We start from the raw sequence: 25,027 nt of genomic DNA, 5'->3' as shown, positions 1-25,027 counted from the left end.
CTCATCAAGGGGTCCTCCCAGTGTAGCCTCATCTCACTCATGTACTTGTGGGCAGGTTTCTCAAATCCAATTTGGTCAGGATCAGGTTGGAGAAGACAGCCATACAACCAGGTGTGCAAACTCATCTGCTTAGGTCTTTGGTTTACCTGCTCAGGCAGGGTGCACTTCCCAACCCTGTGTGTCCAACCCTGTGCGTTCAGCCAGACACATAGAAGGGGCTCACTAACCACAGGCCGGTTGGATTTTGCCAAAAAGCCCCATTTCCATTATTTCCCTGAAGGTCTGGGGCCATTAAGTGAGAAGCACCCCAGCCAGTCTCCCTGATATTGGTCTTCCCTTCAACCCAGAGGTCCCCAGGCCAGTGTCTGCGACAAGGCCCACAGGTTAAGTCAGGTTGCACTGGAGGGACAAGCAGGTCTCGTAACACAGAATCCCACCAGCAGAAGCAGAGTGGGGCGGTTACCGAGTTGGGGGATCTTTGGACTCGTATTTATGGAGCCCTCTCTGAGGCAGGCTCCCGGCTGGGCCGTGAAGATGTGGCCTGCGGGAACAGACGGGACTCCCTCACCAGGCAGCTGCACGGAGGAGGTGTTGAGCTGCTATTAACGGGAGTCCTGAGGCAGTGCTTCGTGGAGAGACTAGAACAGCAGGTCTGGGCTGAGGCCTGAGAATGTGCATTTCTAGCATATTCCCAGCGATGCTGGTCTCAGGACCACCCCCCTTGGAGAACCACCAGGCTAGACCATCTTACCAGTTCTACAACTATGGGCGGGGCTGATGCCTCAACAGCCTAACCCATCCTCCAGCTCCTTTTCCTCCCCTGGGGCTCAGCCTCTCAGGAAAGGCTGAAGGATGGCAGAGAAGGTTCTAGTCATCACAGCAAGAGACTCCTACCCCGTGGAGGGTCTTCGATCTTTTAAATGCCACATGAGGAAAGTAAGTCTAATCAATAATTCAAGAAGGAAGACCCTACAGAACACCCTTTTCTTAGCCCATCAGTGTGGCCCTAGCTTTACAGAAAGGCTCCGGTGTGATTCAGGGCTATTCTCCTGGACTATGCAACTGTTCACAGTTACGTGTGGTCCTATAAGTAAGTGGGACCAGACTGACTGACCCTGGCGACTGGGTAAATTCCCCATTACATTCTCTGGGAGAACAAGGGAGTGGGGCTGCTCTAATGCCCCCTTTCTGGTCCGAGCCCTCGAGCCCTCAGACCAGAGGTATTCCAATCTCCACCTCCCACGGGGCCATCACTGCACACACTGGGATATCCCTGCCTGAACTTGAATCGCTCCAAGAAAGTCTTGATTATTTTTTTCAAAGTGGTTTTATTGCACTGGCCGCATTTTAACTGAAACTGTGTCAGGTAGGTAAGATATATGTGATATAGTAAGAAACACGTATTTGGTCTCTGGCCTTAGTTCCTGGCACAGAGCTCCTAAAACCCTTCTGTAATTTCCCGGGTGACAGGTGTGCCAGAACATCCTTTGTTTTGATATTTCGTGTCTTAAGTCCCTGGTTTCCAGCACAGAGCTCCCAAAGCCCTCAGAATTTCCTGAGAGAAGCTACTTTTGTTATTCAAAATAAGCTTCTTTCAACCACCTGAGTTTCTGCAAATGCTGTGACTCCTGGAGGAGGGGGGCTGGCTGCCAACCTTGTGATTAGGGGGTTGGAGCTTTCAGCCCCACACTGGCCTCCGGGAAGGGGAGGGCCTGGAAATTGAGTTAAACACCAGTGGCGAATGATTTAATCAATTGCACCTAAGTAATGAAACTACCATAAAAACTTAAATGATGGGGTTCAGAGGTTCCGGTTGGTGAACACACCAAGATGCTGGGAGAGTGAGGTGTCTGAGGGCATGGGAGCGCCACGTCACCTCCCACATACCCTATCCTATGCATCTTTTCCATTTGGCTGTTCCTGACTTGTATCCTTTATCATAAACCAGTAATAGTAAGTAAAGGGCTTTCTTGAATTCTGTGAGCTGTTCTCACAAATTATTGAACCTGAGGAGGGCATGGTGGGAACCCGATTTGTAGCCACGTTGGACAGAGACATGAGTAACCTGGGGACCCACTAATGGGATTGGCATCTGAAGTGAGGGCAGTCTTGTGGGACTGAGCCCCTAACCTAAATGGGGTCTGTACTAACTCCAGGTAGTTACGTAGCTCCAGAAACAGGTTAAGTTGTAGGACACCCAGCTGGTGTCCGCAGATAACTGGAGAATTGCTTAGTGTGAAAACTCCCCACATTTTGTGTCAGAAGTATTGTGAATAAAGGGAATAGTTTCCCATTAGCATATATTATAGTCCCTTATAGTAAATATAAATTTTCCCTCACTTCAGAGATGAAGAAACTAAAGCGCGGGAAGGGGAAATTGTGTGCTGATGGCTCTACTGCTTAGCAGAGCCGAGCTTAGGACCAGGCTGCCTGATGCCCAACTTTGTCACTCGGCCTCCATGGGCTGACAGTTCGAGCCTTACCTTCAGGCTATTGTAGGCCAGATCTGCATCCTGGTCCAAATCCATGTCGTTCTTTGGCTGTTCCACCTGCATGGATAATGAGGCAGAAAGGTGAGCACAAAGCAGACATTCATTCCACAGAAGTATCTCCAAGCAGGGTCAAAACGTGCTTCTTTTGCTCCTGCACAAGTGCCCTTCCTGCCCATTTGCACAGAGGGATCACTCCTCCGGCTGCCCTGAAGCTCTCCGCAAACATTTCCATCCTGCCCACCCTCTGCCTCTCTGTGACTTTATTCACACGGTCCTCACAGGCACCTACAGGTTGAACACGAATAACACTGTGTCAGGGGTTGAATTAAGTCCCCCCAAAAGATATGATGGAGTCCTAACCTCTGGTACCTTTAAATGTAACCTAATTTGGAAAAAGGGTCTTTGCAGAGGTAACCCAGTGAAGACGAGGTCATTAATGCCCTAATCCACTGTGACTGTCCTTCTAAGGAAGGCAGACAGGCATGGGCCAGACGGCCCCGTGAAGATGGGGGCAGAGCCTGCCATCATGCAGCTGCCAGCCAGGGAACGCCAAGGACTGCCAGAAACACCAGGCGCTCAGAGAGAGTCAGGAGCAGATTCTGCCCAAAAGCCTTTAGGAGACCATGGCCCTGGTGACACCTTCATTTGCGATGTATGGCCTCCAGAACTATGAGAGAATACATTTCTGTTGTTTTGAGGCATCCGGTTTGTGGTACTTTTGTTTCGGCAGCTGTAGGAAACTAGCACTGTAAGACCTATGTACTCATTACAGAGGTTAATTAATATCTACAATAATTATGTAGTTATGAATGAGGTTACCAAGCTACTCTTAGGTTTTTGGGGACGTGTGTACACACACGTACTCTGTTTTCCCCACTAAATCACTCTAAGCACCTTATGGAGAAGCCTGCTTCCTCCGTGTCACCCTACAAGAGACAGTATGACCGTCGGCCCCCTCTGACGCTCAGTAAGGTCTGTCTGACGTCAGAACTCCAAAGCTAGTGGACGTGGATGTAACCACTGGAACACTAGCTCTTAGGACTCAGCTGAGCCAGTGACTCCTAGAATTATTTGGCAGCTATCCACCTTGAACTGTCCAACGAGAAGGGATAGAAACACCTTTATAAAGGGTTAACTGCTTGGGGTGATTTCAAGTAATGGGTGATAGTCCCTGAATAAGATGGGTTTTGGGAGCGAAAACCTACAGTGCTTAGATTATCCTCAGTGCTGGCAACCTTACGTCCAAGGGAAGGCCCTCATCAGCTGGATGGATTAGTGTGGCCCAGGCTTAGAGACTGGGACTGGATCTGAGCACCTCCTGCAGCTCCCTCCACAACAAGAATGGCTACAGAGACTGCACTGTTTCCAGCCCTGCCACCTGGGAAAAGAACTCTCCAAGGCACCAGCCTCTGCTTCGCCTCCCACCACCATCAGGGGTAGAAAGTGACTGTTCAGAGTCAGCGGTTAACCCGCTGCTCCACTGAGAGGCCTGCGCTTGCATTTTGTGTAGCATGGATTTGGCGCATGACCATGCACGGCTGTTGAGTATACCAGGCTCTTGGAAAAGAGATCATGACTCAAATTCAGGTTGCTCTGAGCATGAAGATGTGCTGGCAGTCATGCCTCTAAGTGGGCAGCCCATTAGAATCATCCTGGAGGCCAAGGTGACTTTGCCAGGCCGGATGGATGGGAAGTGAAATACATGGACAGCCTGGCTGGCTGTCAGAGGCCCCTGCTTCGCAGTGGGCTCAGTGCCTTCCTCACTGATGACACGTCCTACAGACTTCCCTGTCATTCCTTATGCAGAGCCTGGCCCCTCTCTCTAGCTGAGACCCTGGGCCATCTCTTTCCAGAATAAAGATGCACGTAGCTCAACATTCTTTTTGGGACCAAGGGCAGATCCCAGAAAGCGAGCTCTGAAAGCTCGGATTCAGGGTATCATAGAGGGATTCCATCCTCTCCCCTGCCTCACCCTGCCTTTCTTTCTAAACTCTGTTGGAAACAAGGTCATTCTCCTTAAAGAGTGGTCCTCAATACACGTTACAGGACAACGGGCCAAGCCTTTGGTTTTAACTCTTGCTCAGTGATTATTTTTTAAGCAAAGAGATACCCATTTTTAATTTGGTATCAAGACAAACAAAAGACCTAAAGCCAGGATTTCAAAATTATTTGGCATTTCTGCAGTGGGGAACCTGGAGCATGAACCTTCAGGGGCAGCTGGGTGGGCCAGGAACTTTGATGTCAGACACTGTCTGATGTGTCTGTGCAGCTTTGTAGATATTTGATTTGTACTCACCTGTGAGACAGCGTCCCTAATTGAATGAGGAGTCATTTACAAACCTAGTCCTTTCACTCTCCATTGTGAATCCAATCCACCCGAGAGAGATTTAAATCCATCAGTAAGATTTACCTCACCACTCACTGCTCAGGAAAAACCTCCAAGAATTTACTAGCACTATAGATCAGTGTCTGGAACACACTGGCTTGGAAAGGGAAGTCAGGAGTTACCAAAGGAGATAGCGTATAGACATGGGAGCAGGGCACGGACGGAGGATGAAGGGAGGAGGGTCAAACCCAACAACTGGCAATTCAGGCCTCAGCACAGACCAATGGCCTTTGCCAAGCCCACTGCGAGGTCAGCTAATGGTCTGACCCATGTGAGAATCAGCCTTGTATCCCATTAGAAGTGGTCCTTACACCTCCCAAGAGATAACGACTGGTTCTTACCTCCTTATCCCTGCTAACTGCAATGGGCTCTCTGTTTCTACGGCACCAATCTGTTTGTATCCAACCTTGCATTTCTTGGAGCCCTACCAATGTTATTTTTTATTTGTCAATGGTGTTATCTCTTCCAAACTAGATTATAAATTTCTTGACGGCTTGGGATTTCTCTCCTCTCATTTGATAAACATTTCGAATACAAAGCACAGTGCTGAGTGTAGCATAGGTGTCCAGTGGGTCCTTGAGATGGATGGAGTGAGTGGTATGTCTGGGGACAATGGAGTATCAAACAATATCCTTTCACTACCCGAGGGACTGATCATAATCTTGACTGAGGTGAGAGTCCATCATGGGAGAGATGGGTCAGTGACTGCAAACTTGTCTGCCTCTGCCCCAGTGGGGCTCAACTCAAGGCTATGCGGATTCCAGCTATGAAAGGGCAATAGATTTTCTCTGCTCTAATTTGACTTCTGCTTGTATTTATACTTTAATTACACACCCTGGTCCTCTTGCAACACCTGGGGTGATCTAGGACACTTGCAGAAAAGACGTGATATGACACCAACACAAGATGACATGGTTCGCTGGAACCCAGCCCCAGCATCCCCCCACGGGGTCACTGCCTGCCACGTGGGCCTGGGAGGAGTGAGCTGGGTCACTCTCTGATGCCCGCTGGACAAGGCGCTGCTCAGCCGGCTTGCAGCCCCTTCACACACCTGGACTTTCCTGCTGTCCTGCTGTTCTCTCTTCTCCAGCTGCACCTGCAGCTTCTTCCTCTCCTGCTCAAGCTCCCGCACTCTCTTCTGCAGCTTCAGGAAGACTGTCAAGTCCATTGCCGCCTTCTCCAGGCCGATTTCCTTCACAGGAAGACAGAGCAGGGAAGAGGCGGCTTTAATAGCGTAAGTGCCTGAGGGAACATACAGCACCTCCCTGCCCACCACTGTACGTATCAGTTGTCTGTCTTCACTCTCCTCCCAAACATCAATCCATCGCTCAGATACAAAGCAAATACCAACCAACCATCCTTTATATTGAAGTCGGTGCTGCAGGCTCATTTTCTGTCCAGATACCATCTGAGTCTCAGCCATTGATATTCCTCCTGTGTGAGCCGCTTAAGATGACTGATCATATATTCCAAGAACAAATGGATAAAGACAGAGCCATTTTATTTGGAAGTTAAAAGAGCTCACTTCAGGAAAATGGTCTCACACTAGAGAAGCTGTAAAACTCAGGATGTAATGCTTCCTGATGAGGAATCAATGTGGTTGCTAATCACCGTAAATGTGCTGTCCGATACCACTTGATTGCACCTTGAAACAGAACCAACACTTGCCCTGCCATGGAACCCATTTCTCCCCAACAGATCTTACAGCACTGAGGTCCCAGACTTTTTTGTCCCTGTAGATTCATGCCTGGGTTTGCCCTCCAGAGTTCTGTCATGTGAGGGTGTGAACAACAGCATTTGGTTCAAGCAGCATTTAATGCGTGCTCCACGCTCAGCCGCGCTGTGCCTGCTGCTCTGGCCAGTACCAGGAACCCGTCTCAGCTTCCGTGCAGAACACAAATCCACTGATGGAAGAGCTCAGGTCTGCACGTAAATGACCACGTATACAAAAAAACACCTGCGTGATACACCTGAAGTTAACTGAGGCCTCCAGACTTAAGAGAGTGCAGTGGCAGCACCAAAGGCCATAAGTGAGCATTTATTAAGTGTCTACTAAGTGCATACAGCAAGCAGCAAACCACGTCGAACTGTTCAACAGACAGACCTTTCATCCCGAGGCCCTCTGCTATGCTGCCATCCTTTACTCCATCACTTGCTCTCTCTCATCATCCTTTACTTTTCGTTACGGCACTGAACCATCCCTGCAATTAATTACATGACAATCTTCTTCCATCCACTGATTGTCGTCACCTCTATCAGGCAGGCTCCAGAGGGCAGGGACCCTTCTGGCTTGGTCACTGCTGTTTCTCCAGGACCTCCCAGCAGTGCCCGGCACAAAGACGCTCAAAACACATTTGTTTTTATAACTGTCTTTCCTCCACACCTATCTTCGTGTGCTTCATAAGGTTTTATATGCTTGCGGTTTTCTTCTTTTCAAAGACCGGAGGAAAAATTGTGTGTCTGTGTACCTGTGACAAAATTACACACAGGCCACGAAGTCCACTGTGTGGTAGGTACACTACGTCGTGACTCTAAGTGACAAAGATACAGTCGTTCAGCAAATGTTGTTGTTGCCCTGAGTTTTATCCAGCATCTAAGTCAGGGAGGAAAATGTTCTTGCGTATTTATCGCCATTACTGTATACACTGGGCTACTAAGTGGGGACGATAAATTATATCTATTTTAATGACCTAGTTGTTCCTTTTTAAGCTAGCCATTTCACTTCTCTGCGATTGGTTCTCAGGTTTGCACGAGGAATCAGGGCCCTACCTTCTTCCTTCCTTCCTGGAGAGCAGGTAGGGGAACAATAGTTTATTGTTTTGCACAATCAGTATTGTTAACTCTGGAGTATTGTGCATGAGTCCACTGCAGTCCAAGGGGTCCCACTGTCAGGAAGGAGGCCCCGAGCACTGTGGTTGCCACCACAGACTAGTACGTAAATCTCTGGGGAGCCCACACAGGTAATAACACCCCCTCGGGCACAGCCAGCCAAAAGCCCGCCTGACTCACCTCCACCTGTTGGAGGGCATCCTCTGTGTCTCCGACCTCAGATGTGGAGATGGAGGGGTAATTGGAGTCAGACTCTAAGCTACTTTGGTTTGATGGGTTCCGCCTGTGGCCTGGGGTTTGCTGTTTAAGGAGAAAAATGGGAAAACCCATAATGAACTCATGTTAACAAGAAGTATTACTTTTCAAAGAATAGTAGGCCCTAGGGTTGGATTTCTGCCTTGTTTGTAAGGACTGGGGTCCCTTGTCTCATAATGAAATACAAATTCCTAAGATGGATGCCAATTTCTCTGAAAAGGCCCGGGGAATGAGCCTTATCGCCCAGTCTTGCCCTGAAAGTACACACACAGTCCTTCCATCTGCCTCCCTCTGGAAAAGAATGTTGCAAACGTGTCCTCAACAGCCCCAAATTCAACCTGCACTCAACCAATTTGTTTATGAAAACAGTAAATATATTAGAAGTAGAGGTTACCATTTATACTGTTCATTCAAAAATACCCTTTTTTTCTTGCATCTGATTTGGTTTGAAGAGTGAACACTCATCTTGGTTGGAAAATTTTAGATTTCTATATAGGTTCCTATTCAGCTTCTCTTTCTGGTTTCTATGCAATTAACTTCCTCAGTCTTATTTGAATATACATTCTGGAGGGAATGTTTATAAGGGGTACAAAGCATGACAAATCCTGAAATGTGACAATGTTTCTATGTAAATGATTTCATCCACGACTGGGCGAGCCGATCAGACCCCGTGGGCCTCTCTGCAGTGCGCAGTCATGAAGCTGAGATCGGAACTCCCGACGCCATTACTGTTTCAACACTGCAATGCTCCCAGAACAGGAAACAAGAACAAACACACCCACTTGGGTGGAATTTTCCTTAAACTCCTGAGATCTTTCTGAGACCCCAAATTAGAAAAGGAGCTGTCCTTGGGCGTGACCACTGGGGCAGGTGCTCCCCTGTGAGATAACTGCAGGAAAGGCAGGAATGGCCGCTGGAAGGCCATCCCGTTCACACAGCACAGATTTCCGGAGCGCTGCAGCCCGTCAGTCAGTCAGCAACACAGGGGCTGCAGCTGTGCAGAAAGTAGGCTCGCCACGCCGGGGGTGGGGCTGGCGCCGGGGGGCAGCCCAACTGGCCTCCTTGCCTTAATGATGGTCATCTCATCCCGAAGGTTGTCGTATCTCTGCTCCAACCGTGAATATTCCTTCACGAGGTTCTGGTACCGGGAACGCTCCTCCTCCAGCTCTTTCTTCATCAGGAGATTTTCCTTGACAGAGTTCTGGGCAAATTCATCTGGAAAGCAAGCACACGAAGCTGCATGTTTCTTTCTGAATGGCCTTCCCGCCCTTGCATTGACTCATGCTTTCTGATTAATCTCTTGTTAAAAGGCTGCCCAGAGCAGCTCGAACACAGACACCTGATGAGTTCATCCAGCTCCCTCACCTACTGCAGAGCAAGGGAGACCTTGTTACGTGTTGGAAGTCTTCAGAGAGGGGGAAACGGAGGACCCTGCTCTTGGGAACTGGGGAGAGAAGCAGGCAGCATACATGACAGCTCCCGCGGTTCATGTACCAGCCTCTCTTTCGACAACTGTCACAGCAACTGCTGGCAGCATTCCTGACAACCCAGGTTTTGTTCCAGAGTTTCTTCCCTATTCCTGATCTTTCCAATTCTTGGAGTGCAGAGAAATTAAAGGAGATTTGAGGAGGTAAGTTCAAAGGTTAGGAAGGAAAGGCAAAAAGATAACATGGATGGGATTTTTCCTCACCCAAACTTATTCATATTAGTGGAAAGGAATAATTTTAAAAGGAAAATTAAAAACAGTTTAAGTTTTCAACAAGATTTCATGCTGGATGGGACCAGGTCCTTAGATGAGTCAATTCTCTTGTGGTCTGAGGGCAAGAACCTGAGGGTGGGGAGGGGAGTGATATGCTGACGGCCACCCAGTCAGGTGAGAACTGGGGTCTGAGGACCCTCACTGCTTCTCTTTGGGGGTTAATGACAGTCAAGGGGTCACTGGGTACTTAAGACAGTTGACCTGGATGGGACCCACGACCCTCTCTTCAGCAAATGATTAACAATGATCCACTGGGTAGAAGAAACCATGACAGGAACTATGGAGGCAAAAGATAAATTTAAAAACAGCAATAAGGACAGCTCTTAAGTGCCAACTATGTGTCAAGCACCATCTTAAGTGATCCACGTGTAGTATCTGCTCCTCACACGAGCTCTCTGAAGTCTGTACCTTGATGTCCATTTGGCAGATGAAGAAACTAAGGGCTCCAGTCATTACGTGACTTGCTCAAGGCCACTCAGTAGCATACGGTAGAGTCTCCCTGATTCCAAATCCCGTGCATTATCTTGTCCGTTATCCATGTGTCTCGCCACGTTAAACCAAATGTCACAGGAGGATCATAAAGACCGCCCTTCTTTTCCATCTCTCTTCTACTGAAGCCCTTTCCCTCACTGCAGCACTCTGACTAAACGCATGCTAGTCTTTGGGGAAAATCACCGTGGAAAAGAAATTAAAACTCAAACTGAAAAATCAAGTACTTTGGAACTTACCTTTCGATTGGCACAGGATTTGGTGGTTAAGCTGTTCTTTCTCATCTTTCAAGAGAGCGTTTTCTTGCTCCAGGTCTGCAACTCGCTGAAAGAGAGAACACCAGGGAAAATGTTCTCCTGTGAAGCTTGGCAAAGGAAAGGCTCCTTTTATGGGATTTGAATTTCATCTATTTATGTTTAAATGCTCTTTTTATTTAAGAAAATTGAATCTACCGAAGTTGCTTTCATTTCAAAGGAAAAATTGTACACTGAAAGATAAATTCCATTAAAACACGACAGACGAGTTCACCACTGTTTATAGTCTTCCAATGCCCACAAAAACCTTATGAAAAGTCTGCACCAAACTCCCATGCCTCGTTCAGGAACTCACACAGTAACAAGCTTTCTTGTATTTACTTGCTCATCTTGGTAAATTCTGAGCTCTCAAATCTGAGTCTCAGGAAAGCCCAAAACTCCCAATAAGGGCATTTACAGAAACTCAGAGCTAATATCATACTTTATGGTGAAAGACTAAATTCCTTTCCCCCAAGATCAGGATAAAGAGAAGAACGTCTGCTCTCACTAATACTATTCAACATTGCACTGGGGTTCTAGCCAGGCCAATGAGAGAAGAAAAATAAAAAGCATCCAGATTGGAAAGAAATAAAGTAAAACTATCTCCACCTACAGATGACTTGATTTTGTACATAGAAAATCCTAGGAAATCCACTTAAAAACTGTCAGAACTAATACATGACTTCAAGTTGCAAGTACAAGATCAATATACAAAACAATACATTGCAATAAATAAGCTGAAAAAGAAATTAAGAAAACAATTCCATTTACAACAGCATCAAAAAGAAGAAGATACTTAGGATTAAATTTAACAAAAGAAGTGTAAAACTTACACCTCTGAAAACTACAAAATATTGTTGAAAGAAATCAAAGAAGATCTAAATAAATGGCAAGACATCCTGAGTTAATGGACCAGAAGACTTGATATTGTTAAGCTGTAACATTCCTCAAATTAAATGCAACCCTGCAGACTCAATGCAGTCTGATCCTAGCTGGCTTTGTTGCAGAAATCGACCAGCTGATCCTAAAATTCATACGGAATACCTAGGGATCCAGAATAGCCAAAATAACCTTGAAAAAGAACAAACTGGAGGATACACACTTCTCAATTTTAAAACTTACTACAAAACTACAGTAATCAAGACAGTGTGATATTAGCCTAAGGATCGGCATACTGACCAATGGCAAGAATTGGAATCCAGAAGTAAATGCTCGAATTACAATTCAATGAAGAAAGAATAATCTTCTCAACAACTTGGATTTCCACAAGTAAAAGATAGAACTTGGACTCCTATGTCACACCCTAATACAAAAGTGAACTTAAAATGTATCAAAGACCTACATGTAAGAGTTAAAACTATAAAATTCTTGAAAGAAAACAGAAGCAAATCTTTGTAACCTTGGATTAGGCAATGGTTTCTTAGGTACAACACCAAAACACAAGCAACCAAAGGAAAAATAGTTAAACTGAACTTCATCAAAATTTAAAAGTTTTATGCTTCAAGAGACATTGTCCAGAAAGTGAAATGGCAACCCACAGAATGGAAGTCAATATTTTCAACTCATACCCGAAATATATAAAGAACACTTGCAACTCAAGGATAAAAAGGCAAATAATCCAATCAAAAACTGAGAAAGGATTTGAAAAGACATTTCTCCAAATGGCTAATAAGCACATGACAAGTCAACGTCACTAGTCATTAGAGAAATGCAAATCAAAATCACCACCACTTCACATGCAGGATGGCTAGAATAAAAAAAAGACAGATAATAATAAATGTTTGTGGGATGTGGAGAAATTAGAACGCTCATATATTGCTACTGGGAATGTACCTCGTAAATGGTGCAACAGCTGTGGAAAACAGTCTGGCCGGTCCTCAAATGGTTAAACACAGAGTTACCACATGACCCGGTAATGTCATTCCTAGGTACATACCCAACAGACATGAAAACCTACATCCACACAGAAACTTGTACATAAATGTTTGTATGGAATTGTTCAAAATACTCAAAAAGCGGAAACCCAAATGTCCATTAACTAATGAAGTGATAAATAAAATATGATACATCCATATAACGAAATACTATTTAGCAATAAAAAGGAATGAGGTAGATACATGCTACAACATGGATGAATCTTGCTAAGTGAAAGAGGTCAGCCACAAAAGGCATGTATGATATGATTCCAATTTTATGAAATATCCTGAATAGGCAGGTTTATAGAGACAAAAGTAGATTAATGGTTGCCTAGGAGAGGGGTATGACTGCTAATGGGTACAGAGATTTGGGGGGGGGGGTTGATGAAAATATTTTAAAATTTGACTGTGGTGATGGTTGCAAAACTCTGTGAATATATATATATTTTAAAAACCCTTTCAACACCCTTTCAACGCACCCTTTCAACGGGTGATTTGTACGGTATGCGGATTATAATCAGTAAAGCTGTTAAAGAATCATTCCATGAATAAACCAATCTACCGTGTTTCCCCGAAAATAAGACCTAACCGGAAAACAAGCCCCAGCATGATTTTGCAGGATGACATCCCCTGAACATAAGCCCTAATGCGTCTTTTGGAGCAAAACTTAATATGAGACCCGGTCTTATTTTCGGGCAAACACAGCGCTCAGCACAGCACTCTGCTAAGTGTGACAAAAGATAAAAAGATGAGTAAGAGAGGCTCCCAGTTCGTGGTCTGAGTGACAAGCTAGGCCACAGAGGATGCTGAACGACACAACGAACGACTTTTCTCTCTGGTTCGTCATCAGTTCCAGCCATCGTTGGTACCTTTTAAGATCTATTCGGGGGAGGGGAGGACTCTCCCCAACCTGCCCAGAAAGAGCCTCCAGGACACATCCTCGGTGGCCAGCAGCACGTGCGCGGTGTCCACTGGGATTGCTCCCTAGGAGATTCCCACATGGAGCTGAGGCAGCGAGGGGATCACGCCGATCCCGGGGGCCCACCCGCACTCCCATCAGAGAAACACCTTTCAAACTCTGCTCGACCCCTTTGGCAGTAGAAGCAAGAAAGGAGGCTCCAGGATGCTGGCCGAAGGGCAAAACAGTGGTGTACCTTGCATTGTTTGATGAAGTAATTTTTCTCCCTTTTAACTGGTATGTAAAAAAAAAAAAAAAAAAAAAAAGAGGCTGCTGTATCTGAAGCCAAGAGCTTAGATAGTCACAGAAACGCTTGTGAGGCTTGAATTTCAACTGGTTATGGTTAAATACCATCTTCTTCCCTTCCTCCTGGCTTTTAAGTTAACTCCCTTTTATAGAGACTTTTTGTCTATAAATATGAGTCAAGAGCACAGACTCCCCCCCCCCCCCCCAGCACCACATAGAAAGGGTTCGGAGAGAACTTCAACAGGCACAAGGTCACTGGTTCTCCCTCCTTACAACTCAGAAGGCACAACGTCCCACTTGCAGTGCCTCAGCTCCTCTGGGGGGCTGCCCGAGCTCTGCCAGTGGCCTGCTCTCTAAGCTCCCTACAGAGAAAGGGCAGAAACACAACACCGTCCGAGGCTCACAAAAAGCTCCAAGCGCTTTGTTAATATTATCCAACTCCTTCAAATTTCAAGTTTTCAATCTCCAAAATACAGCCCAAAACTACCGTCCAGGAAAGTGTCCCTTCTTTGCCACTGGACACCACAGCTCCTTTTCACCCTCTCAGTTCAGACTGACAGGGTTTCTCTCCTAAGTTTACCTGCAGATGTACAGCTGAGAGTTACAGAAGTGAGGTTCTGACAAGCGTAATTCTGACACTCCTCTAGGTTAGGAAGCACCGGTCTTACATCTTTGGAAGACCACTCTCCCACCAGTAGATTACACACCCCTTCGTGCTCAGGGACTCTATGGAGAGTCAGGCAAGGGGCCACGTTCTGCCTCCCCACCGGGTACCCGATGAGACAAAGTGGGTAAAAAGGTACATGCATGTGACTAATTATACCACACTGTTGTTCTTCGTCAATAGTTTATTGTCTATTATAATAAAAGCAACTGCTGTTTTGTTTAGAGAGACTAAAACCTGATGTGGGGGTGAGGGTGAGGGATGGAAGAGAAAGCACTGGCTGAGAATGTTGCCGTTTCATCATCAGAGGCTGCCACTCACTGAGCCTACTTCTGGCCCCCGGGGGACACAGGGCAAGGCTGTCATTCAGACACTTCCTGACTTGCTTCTCTGTGCCAGGAGCCGTGCCAGGGGTTGGGGGATACAAAATGAACAAGACTCATGGCAGCCACCCGCAGAGAGTGTCCAGTCTAATAAGGGGGTGCAACAATGAGAACACCGGTAAGGGCTCTGGCAGATTTCTACAAAGCTGGGTTTCTCAACTATGGACATTTGGGGCTGGAGAATTCTTTATGACGGGGAGGGGCTGTGTGTTCATTGTCAGAGGTTCAGCCATGTCCCTAACCTCCACTCGCTGGATACCAGTAACCCTGTCCCAGAGCCCTCACTGTGCACCAGGGGACCACAGCAGTCACATCGTCAGAACTCGGCCCACGGCCGGCACCCATGCTCTCGGATGTAGATCAGTTAATGAGCCTGTGCTTTCCCCAGACACAAATATGGACTTCTTTAGAGGGCTCTTTTTTTTTTTTTTTTTTTTTGTAATGAATGTGTTTCTAGTTGACTAAAACATCGAGAATACATGCACTCATTTAATCAAATAATTCAATTCAGGAGGCATATACAGTAGGGGAAAACATTCTTTAAGTGCCTCTAATTTGCTATTAGTGGAGGCAGTTCGCCACCCAATGACTTCATGAGCGCCTTCTAATTAGCTTGGCAAATAATCCAAACAGCTTGCATTTTTCTTTTCTAGATGTACAAGTCAAACGGAAAACCACCCCCAAAAGAAACCACATCAAGTCAAGCCTCGTGTGGGGCCTGAAGTGGGCCTGCACGTCCGGAGGACAGGACTCCCGTCACCGGGGCCGGATCCAGGCTGTAACCTGTGAAGTAGCTGACCTTGGGGGTGGTCTGTGAAGGGCCGCGGTACCACGGAACTGAGACTTTGCTTCCTCTAACCACCCTTCAAGTATGCAGATGGCTCCCAGAGCAGGTGGTCACCTGAGAAGGCTTCCAAGATCCCTCACTGTTCTCGTCACCTTCCTCTGAGCATCCTGCAGAGAGTCACGTCTCCCTGAAATGGATCACGTCCTGTGACCAGAGCAAACGGCATTACCACTAGGTTGGACCTGAAACCTCCATTCCGGTGACCGATGTCTGAGATCATGTAACTCCACTGCAAGCACCTGTGATCTAAGAGCTCAGCTGGGACTCCAGTTCGGGAGCCCATGGCCAACAGCAAGTTACCACTGGAATCTTCTGTTGTGATTGAGCCTCATTTCTTCCCTCCACCTTCCTCCAAAGCTTTGATTCACCAAGGCAGCCCTCCAAGGAACGCGGCTTTGCTATGCTATGCCAAACCATACATCAAAGTGGCATCTGGGAGCCACGTTTTCCCTCCTCACCTGAACAATTCTGGAGGTGGGCCCAGTTCCTGCTCTTTAGTCAACAGCAGGAGGAACGGGTCCCACACTCAGCCCCACATCCCAGGAGGACAGAGAATGCTTCCACAGTCACATTTCCCCAGATACTGGCCACCCCCCAGCCTTCCCAGACAGCTAGCATATGGAGAGTTTGTTGGCAGACAGGGCAGGTGACAAACTTTTGCAGCCAAATGGCTTCCGTTTTGCAAGTTGTCAGGGATGCAGGCTGCAAAAACCAGGGGTGTCAGCAAATAACACCTTTGCTAGGTTTTGGGAGTCATTAACCATCATTCAGCAGCTCCACGTTTTTTGGGGGGTGGGGGGTCTTTTTAACTCTTGCAGGCAGTTTTACTGAGAGTGTTTCTTCCTTCTAAAAGATTATTTGGGACAAATCATCAGAGCCAACACTGGGGTAAATCCTGTTACTATCAGTCTAATGTAGTGCTTGGTACGTGAAATGACACAAATGCCCCAGCTCCATGCTCAAGAACAGCCTTTACCAGTTAATCTTTGGGGGCACAATGTACCTCTGGGGTTTTGTTGTGTCTTGACTTGTTTTTTCAAATTGGATATTTGCACTGTAAAAAGAGATAGATGCAAGGTTTCTAGTAGAAACCATGGGACACCCACATTGGACGATGAACACCAAGAAAGGCTCATGTGCCCCCTGTTGTGTCCTGTGTCCTCGATGTTGTGATTCTGCAGACCTACCATCTAGCAGAAGGTGACCAGTGTGGCCCTTGGCGGGACAATGCTTCTAACTCTGCAAAGTCCTATGAAGGGTTACTTGCCTGTCCTCTGAGGCAAACAAACACAAATACTCTATATGATGGGAAGTTATTCAGTCATTGGGACATCCCTCCTCAAGCAGAGGAGAGAGAAGAGGAAGAGGAGCAGACAAGAAGTGCACGGAGGATCGTGCAGAAACGAAATCTGAACTCACCTAGGACACCTGGCTGCCTTAGGCACGTACCCAAGTTAGAGAAACGAAACCAAGGTGGGGGCAGCTCTCACTGCTACAGGGAAGGGAGTGTCCGTCCCATCATTCGCAGAACAGCCCCAGCGGAGAGTCATGGCAGAGTCCAGACCCTGGACCAGTGTCATGGTGGTACTGTTGTTACTCAGCAGCCACTGTGCCAAGACGAGGGGCTAGGGACGAGGATGGGGTCCAAGTAGGTGAAGGTAGAGCTTGTGGGCTCCCCCAACTTACAGGCTAGCTGGGGGAATAATACGCTAGCATTTGTTGAGCTCTTATGACGTTCCAGGCACTGTTACATATTTGCTTAATACCTTTGAGGTAGGGAGCATCACTATTTGCTTTTAAGGAAACGAAAGTACAAAAACGTTAAAGAATTTTCCAAAGGTCACACCTCTAACCAGGGGTACGGCTGGGCTATGCGCGGAGCCACCTGGGTCCAGGACCAGGACACTGTCACCCTGTCTGCTGGCCCTTCACAAGGCTGACATATGAAGACACTTGACGTCAGCAGCCTACAGCAGGCTTCAAATGCCTGGTTCCAACAGCAAGGGCTACAGGAAGGAGTTTGGCCAGGGAGAACGTGTGGGCCACAGGCTCAGTGTCTAAGTCCCGGCATCTCTGCAGTTTCACGGCTAACGCTGCCTTCAAGGTCAGAAGGTCGCTCCTGCTCTCACCTCTCCACCCTCCCATCCTTCTCCTGCTCACACGGCCTCAGCCCTGTGGCCTCCCTGTTGGTCGTCGAACCCATCCAGCCTACTCCCATCTCAGGGCCCGAGTACCTACTGCTACATGTGTCACCTGTTCCCTAGGACTCCACAAGGCTTCCCTTACGTTACTCAGGTGTCGTCTCAGAGAGACTGTCTGTGGCCACCATAAACGAAACCACACCTCTGCCCCTACAGGTCCCTCTCTACACCCTTTACTCTGCCGTATTTTTCTTTAGAGCACATGACGGGTAATTTGTGTTTAATTCCTGTCTGTACATTCTCCCATAACCCCAAATATTTAAGCTCCATAAGAATGAGAAGAACTTGTTGGAATCGTTTACTTTTGCCGCACAATGCCTAACAAACACAGACACTCAATAAATATCTGTTGAATAAATGAAGGGCCGTGAACTTCCATGATTTCTGCAATGAGACACTGTGTTCCATAGAGATGGGGTGGGGGGGTCCCCTTTCCAACAACTATCAGCCTCCTTAGGAACTGTGAACCCTGGAGCTACTGAGAGCACAAATCTGAGTCTTAGCTGGCCGAAAGTCCTGCTCTGCACCTTTGGGGAGACTCCAACCATTCTGCTGTGAGAACCCCACTCCCCCCGCCCCCCATCACTTCTCTCTGCTTCTGTCTGTGAAAACTGCAAGCCTTTGTACTGTAACTATCCCAGGTAACCAACTTGCAGCGGGTGGTTCGGTGACTGACAACGCGATACAATGCACAACCCCAAGCACACCAGTCTGAACACTCAGAGGCTGGGGGCAGCTTTGCATCCCTCACAGGGGTCAAGAACCATCGCTCAGAGCCAGGCATCCGGCTGTGGGCTTCCCTTCCTCACCCACACGCACCCCTGCATCAAGGCAGGCCTTGCTGGCCCCACCAGGCAACCTCCAGAGCCTCTGTGTCGAAGGCGGCCCTGGGAGCCATGGCTCTTCCATTAGGGACACAACACAGTTCAGCTGCATCGGTCAGTCACACAGGGACCACTGAGAGCTTTACAAAGAGCAAAGCGCGCACCCTCCACAGGCTAAAAGGCAAGGAGGCTGAAGGTCTAGCTGCAGACGGCTCTGAGGACCACAACCATGAACGCCGTTAGCAAAGGGTGTCAGCTAGAGGCAGGGGTGAGTTCCTGCCCCCGGGGAGACTGGCTTCCCACAGCCCCAGGCTGCGGAGCCACGCAGCCTGACAATGACCATCGTCACGGGTGGGGAGCCCACACTTTTCCAGGATGCCAGTTCCAATACAATATTCGCTGACAGCAACAGCACATCCATGAATTAAACGCGTACCAGCAGTCGGCCCCCGCACTAGGCTTTCTCTGTCTCATCAGTCGTGCTCAAGGCAGAGAGGCCCCTGGACAGCCCCGAGGGGAAACCAACTGTCTGATTATTCAGCATTTGTTAAGATGGGACATGGTGCCATTGATCAATATTAAACCCTGACTAGGCACAGAAGACGAAAGTAGGGGAAAAAAGCCCCCGTCCCCGTTCGCCAGAATAAAAATGTTCTGGAGACCCTAGAGAAGGAAGAGATTTTACTACCACTTTTTCTCCTCCTGGAAAGAGGCAGACATTGCACTTAATGAATCATCTTATGCCCGTTTCTTCTCATGCTACCAGTTTGGGATTTGCTTTTGTTTGGGGGCCAGGAAGGTGCTTCTTTGCTTGTTCTGCCTCTGCACCTACTGTTCCCCTTCTCGCGGTATCCTTGAATTTTTTCTTCTTGCCAGTTTCCAAGCTCTCATTGTATTTAAGACCTAGGTCAACACACTCCTTTCTAGGAAATAGTGACAATTTTTTTTAAAGGAGAGAAGGAGGGAGTCCACTTCTCTAGTTTGCTCTGCTGAGGAAGATTTTCATATACAAAACCCTAGATTCCCTTGGATGGAGGCTTGGATATTTTACAAGTGCTGAGACCCCAGTGCCCAAGGGGAAGCAGGGAAGTGGCTGCGGAATTGATGAGTCACGTGCTCTCTGTGGGGGTGGAGATAGGAGACCCCGTTTTGTGGATCTGCTGGGTAAACAGACGTCCCACGTGTCTCATCCGAGTGGCACGACAGGCGGGCAATTTGCTTTTCTATTTCTACCAGGGTCACCAATTTCAAGAGTCTCCAGTTCTAATCTTGGTATCTTCTCTCTGCCTTGGACTCCACCTTCTCATTTTTTGTTCACATGGACAGAAGGGTTACTGTCCATCGTTTCCAAGGGCCAGACAATGAGTACGGATTTCCATGGCACATAGGAAACTCCCTTTTCACAGGAGTTTCCCAGCACCACACGCTTTATCCCAAAGAACGATGTGGACTTCAGGCCTCATGTTGGGTGAGCTGGGTGTTTATTTGGGCAATACACTGGGGGTTGGGGAGCCTTTCTATGCCGGGATGCATGAACCTGGAAGTCCCATGCTGCACTTTCTTCATCACATAATTCCCACGTGGATCCCACCTGTGACGCCTGGGAAATCCCCGATGGGGCTGAAGTCCTGCCTGGGACAGGAAAATGATGGAAGCCTGTGAGCTGGCTCTGCAGGCTCTCATCTCCCATGGCAGCCTGTGTGTCTCCCAGTCATGGCTGAGGCTCAGCCAGGAGAAGGCAGTGGGGCAGAGGAAGACACGGGCACCACAGAGCAGGCTGAGGTCCTTTTTCCTTCTAGAAGCCAGCAAGTCCCATGCCATGGAGTGGTCCAGCTGCAAGTCCAGAAGGGGCCTACGATGACCTAGACCAGCTTTTTTTTTAACAGATGAGGGAACAAAGGTGAGGGTTTCCTGTGTGCATTCAGTGACGGCAGAGCAGGGATGAGAATCTGGAAACTCTGACGCCTACCCTGGAACCCCACCTGTGGCAACATTCAGTCTCCCCAATGTTGAAACACTAAAAGCTGCTATCCTAATGTTAGGAACATGGAATCCCTCCGTTCTTAGATTCTCAACCCTCTGTGACTCTCTAGCGATGGTGGGTACTAGACAAGTGGGCAAATGTGTCATGTAGCCCGTAGTTCACTGGAGAGATTTGGGAGAAAGCAGCAGTGTCCCAAGTCCGTGGAAGGCTCTCCAGTGGCACGTGGGATGTCCCTGGTTTGAACAGATGTCTCGGGAGTGGAGAAGGGAATGTCTGTGTGTGACTTTTGAGACGGAGGTGTGGGGGCCTATCCCAGGAAGATCTATTTTATGGGGTGCGGAATAAGCATGGAGCACACGTCAGGCTCAGACTATGGACACTTAAACTTCCCCAAATTGCGAGGATTTATCATGCACAGGGACGGCTAGAGGTTGCCTATAACCCGTGCAGCGGTGCTGAGAAGAAAGCCACTACCTCTGGGCCATCTCTTTTGCCAACAAGGACTCAGGCCCCAGAGCTGACTCAGTAGCTAATTCTAGATCATAAGATGCCCAAAGCCAGCCATGTGCATCCCTCAGAGGGTGCCAAAGCATTCAGCTAATAGCAAAAACTCAATCAACACCTGTTGGGGGAATGGACACATACTTCTGTGGGTTTCCCCAAACGTGGGCACTTTACATCTCAATGCAGAGGGATGGTCAGTCATGGACACACGCCCCAGGGAAGCCCAAGGCAATTTTACAGCTTGAAGGAGAAATCGCCTTGGGGAAGGTGCTCTGTTAGCCAGCCCACCACCAAGCCGCCCCTTCTGGCCTCGCCATACCTTTCTCAGCTCATCTTTCTCCCTCGTATGGGTGTCCTCCAGGATCTTGCGCTCTGAGTGGGCTCTCTGCAGCTCGGTCCGCAGGCTCTCCACCTCCTCCTGCAGCCTCAGGCTGCTGTCCCCACTTTGGCTCTGCTGGTAGTGGGCCAGCTCCTTCTTCAGCTTCTCCACCTCCATGGTGTGTGTGGAAGTGACCGCCGACAACTGCTCTGACAGCATCTTGAACTCTTTGTTCTGTGGAGAGGGGAGAAGAGGTGGTGAGTGAGGTTATCTGGCCAAGAAAAAACACGAAGCCAATTGAAAAATGGCACTTCCAAAGCGGAATGGAATCTCACAATCACTGCAAGCTTGAGTGCTTTCCTGGCATCTCCCTAACAAAACTCTATTGTGGACCTAGGAGAAATACAGGAAAACAAAATCACCAATACTGACGATCAAGGAGCGGTCATGAGCAGTGGCAGAGCTGGCAGCTGGCTGACGGTACGTAGCTTTCTATGTCTGGCTGGACAGACAGTACACCTGGTTTTCAATTGTGAGAACAACATGGCTGGCTCCCTGGGTCTGCAGCCTTTGCTTTGCAGGATCCCCTGCTCTTTCCCACCGGGCCCTCCTACCCTTGGACTCGATGGCACAATGAGCTGCAACCTAATCTCTAGCTCTGAGACAAAAGACCCCTTCAGCATCCCCTCTTCCAAGGAGGCCCTCCACGCGGCCTCAGGATCCCTTACCACCTGTCAGCTTACCCTGTAAGACTCTGACTCCAGAAAATGCCGCCCTGGCAGAATTCAGCTGTGCTCTGGCCCTGCAGAGAGGTACCTGATTATGCACCCACTCAAGTGAGTGAGAAGCATCCCCCCATGTGCCTGGCGCAGGGAGAGAGGGGGCCCAGGAAGTGGCTGGTAGATGAGCTCACGTGGATGAAGCACTGAGGACCTAGGGCCAGTGTCAAGTGCCAGTGTAAACGTGGGTAGAAACTGGTCCTGCAGGAGCTGAGAGCATCAGCGGAAAGTGGTCAGCATGGAAAGTGGAGAGAGAAGTAGGGCTCTCCAAATAATCAAGCAAGCAGCAAACAGTCATTGATAATTCTTCACTGCTATTCTCTGCAGGAGCACCAAGTAGAACAGAGCTACTGGCTAAAATACCAGAAAGCAGGGGCATCAGGAATCAATTATTAATTCACGTCAGAAATTAAGTTCCATGGAGAGCAATGAAGAGTAAAAGAAAAGCTGTTGGACCCAGCACAATGCCACACACACTGTCAGGTGAGCAGCATGTGGGCTGGATTTCAGCCCAGCTGGTCCCCACAGCCAGTTAGCTTGTGCAGTGCACAACCTGAAGAGCTGTGCACAGAAGGCTCCAAATGGTTCCCACCCAATGGTCTACAGACCCCTGGGGGAGAGGGGAGAAAAATCACTGCAAGACAGTCTGCGTCGTGAAAAATAACACATAGTACTAGCACTTAATGGGTGCTGATTATGGGGCAGGCCCTGTGCTGCACGATTCCCATATATTAACTCATTCACTCCTCAGAAAAATCCTACGTGGCAAGGCTGATTCTTAGCCCTATTTCACAGTTGAGAAAACTGCATAACAGAAGGCCAAAAAGCTATGACTTGTAACATACTATTTTTCAAATATATATGGATGCTTTTATGGGTCATATTAATTTAACATATTTACTGGGTATATACTAAGTGTCCTGAACCACACCTATTTAAAAGGCTACTACTGACTGAATCCATGTTTGTCAATTTTTTCAGATAACATGTATTTAAATATAGCCTTATATTTATAATGGTCTAAGAAACTTGACCCTCACTATAAAACAAACAAACAAACAAACAAACAAAAAAACAGGCGCAACTGGCCTAGTCACTCTACACTTACTTATTCTTAAGTAAAGGCAGACTGGTTCAGAGCTAAGTTCATAGGTTACCTCGTTTTGGCTGAAAACCAGGGACACTATAAGAACTGGTCCCAGGAACTGTTACTGTATTTATTCCTGAAGGGTATTATGAAGGCTATGGCGTATTACATCGCATGTTATGAAAACCCACAGGAAAACTGTCAGCACCAAGGACAGCTCCCACCCTCCTGAGCTGTTTTATTTCTCCTTCATATAACTCTCAGGCGACCCTCTTTCCTTCTTTCTGCTGTTTTCCTGAGGACTACATGACACTTTTGTGTTTCTATACTTGGGTGCACAAAACCTCATACATGAAGGTTGGGTGTTAGCCTTACCCTGGTTTTATTTTTCAGTTTCCTCTCTTGCTGACTTCTTGGCAGTGGGGATGCTTTTAAAAACGCCACCACTCCCATGAGTCTACGGTGCTGCCTGGAGTTGGAAACCACTCCTTTAGCCATGTAATGGTATCAGTGCACTTTTGAGCTAAGAGTTACCTTAGAAATCATAGACCAGTCCCCTTTGAAGAACTCGGCTCAACTGGAGATTTGGCCACGATCCCAAACCATCAGCTCTAGTTGCAAACATAGTAACTGAGACAGAACTCAGGCCTTCATCCAGCTGGGACTTGGTGCACTATTTTGTGTGTATTTCTGACAAATACTCTGAGATGCCCTCACCTTTGTCATCCTTGGAACACGTGTATTTCTCCTTCTGGCTTAAGAACCTGTGTCAGGGAGCAGCCTGAGTTGTCTTCAGGCGTTACAGAAAGAACAGAAACCCATTCACTTCCAAATGGCTGGGCCCCTCTGCTAAGAGACTGCAATAAATCAAGAAACTCTGAAAACCTGGTGCCACAGATTATGCTGATACCTCCTCTAATGACAAAGTGCCAAGCACATGTTCTATGACACCAGGTTACACACCCCACTGTAAAAAGCCAGCCAGTCCAAAGATGATGCGTCTATATGAAAATGAACCTAAAACAACGCTAAGTGTCTCCTGTGAAGTGAGGAATTCTCAGATGTCTCAAGAGCCTCCCAACAGACAGGTGTCTTACAATTTGGTCAGAGATGGCAGAACATGCTCTGGAACTAGACTGCCAAATTTCAGTCCCAGTACTACTTACTAGCTGTGTGATCTTGGGCAGGCTACTTAACCTCTCTGTGCCTGTTTAAAATGAGACTACTACTATCTCATAGGGCTGAGTGAGGATTAAATGAGTTACATATGAGAACAGTGCTTGGATCATAGTCGGGCAACATGGGGAGGGGTGCAAGAAAGCAAGAGCTAATCCACCCTCCCTGCCTCTTCTGATCACCTCTGCACGCAGGCACCCTGCCCAGGGTAGGTAACACCTGCCACCACTCAGATGCTTGCCAAGCAGGAAGCCTAAGGCAAAAAGCTCCTTTTAAAAATAGGTCTTTTAAATCTGCTTCTCTTTGATGTTCAAGCACATGGGTTGTAAAATACCAGATCTATTTTTAACCTCTCAAGTCAACTTGGGAAATCAGCAAGGCCAACGCAGGGTCCCACGGCAGGAAACCCAGGGCCGAGGTGGCCAGCGGGTGCAGTGGTGCCAACAAAGCCTACGTGGCCCTCTGACCATACTTTGCTCAGAAGGTTAACTGGCAAAATTTGACCACCTAAGTATCTTTTCTGGTTAGATATCAACAGCCACTACTGTAATAATACAACCTTGGCCACCACTGTGCTTGCGTTTTTCTAATGGCCAGTCCCAGAGGCCAGACCTCTTCCGTTCCATCTTGGATGTG

The 25,027-nt window shown here is 47.8% G+C and overlaps 1 protein-coding gene across 2 annotated transcripts in view; it reads right to left on the bottom strand.

The window, feature by feature from the left end:
- MYO5B (myosin VB) overlaps positions 1 to 25,027 on the bottom strand; it is a 312,690-nt gene that overhangs the window by 30,486 nt on the left and 257,177 nt on the right. For both annotated transcript variants that reach the window (XM_019721483.2, XM_019721491.2), the window contains exons 22-27: positions 21,350 to 21,583; positions 10,450 to 10,534; positions 9,029 to 9,177; positions 7,888 to 8,007; positions 5,930 to 6,070; positions 2,484 to 2,549 (exon numbers count right to left, since the gene is read on the bottom strand). In XM_019721483.2, coding sequence (XP_019577042.2) covers positions 2,484 to 2,549; positions 5,930 to 6,070; positions 7,888 to 8,007; positions 9,029 to 9,177; positions 10,450 to 10,534; positions 21,350 to 21,583 — 795 coding nt within the window. The remainder of the gene's footprint in view (positions 1 to 2,483; positions 2,550 to 5,929; positions 6,071 to 7,887; positions 8,008 to 9,028; positions 9,178 to 10,449; positions 10,535 to 21,349; positions 21,584 to 25,027) is intronic.

This window comes from Rhinolophus sinicus, linkage group LG09, assembly GCF_036562045.2.
Source record: "Rhinolophus sinicus isolate RSC01 linkage group LG09, ASM3656204v1, whole genome shotgun sequence".
NCBI classification, from domain to species: domain Eukaryota; kingdom Metazoa; phylum Chordata; class Mammalia; order Chiroptera; family Rhinolophidae; genus Rhinolophus; species Rhinolophus sinicus.
Note: the sequence above shows the minus strand (reverse complement) of the source record. Positions and strands in the feature narration are given on the sequence as shown.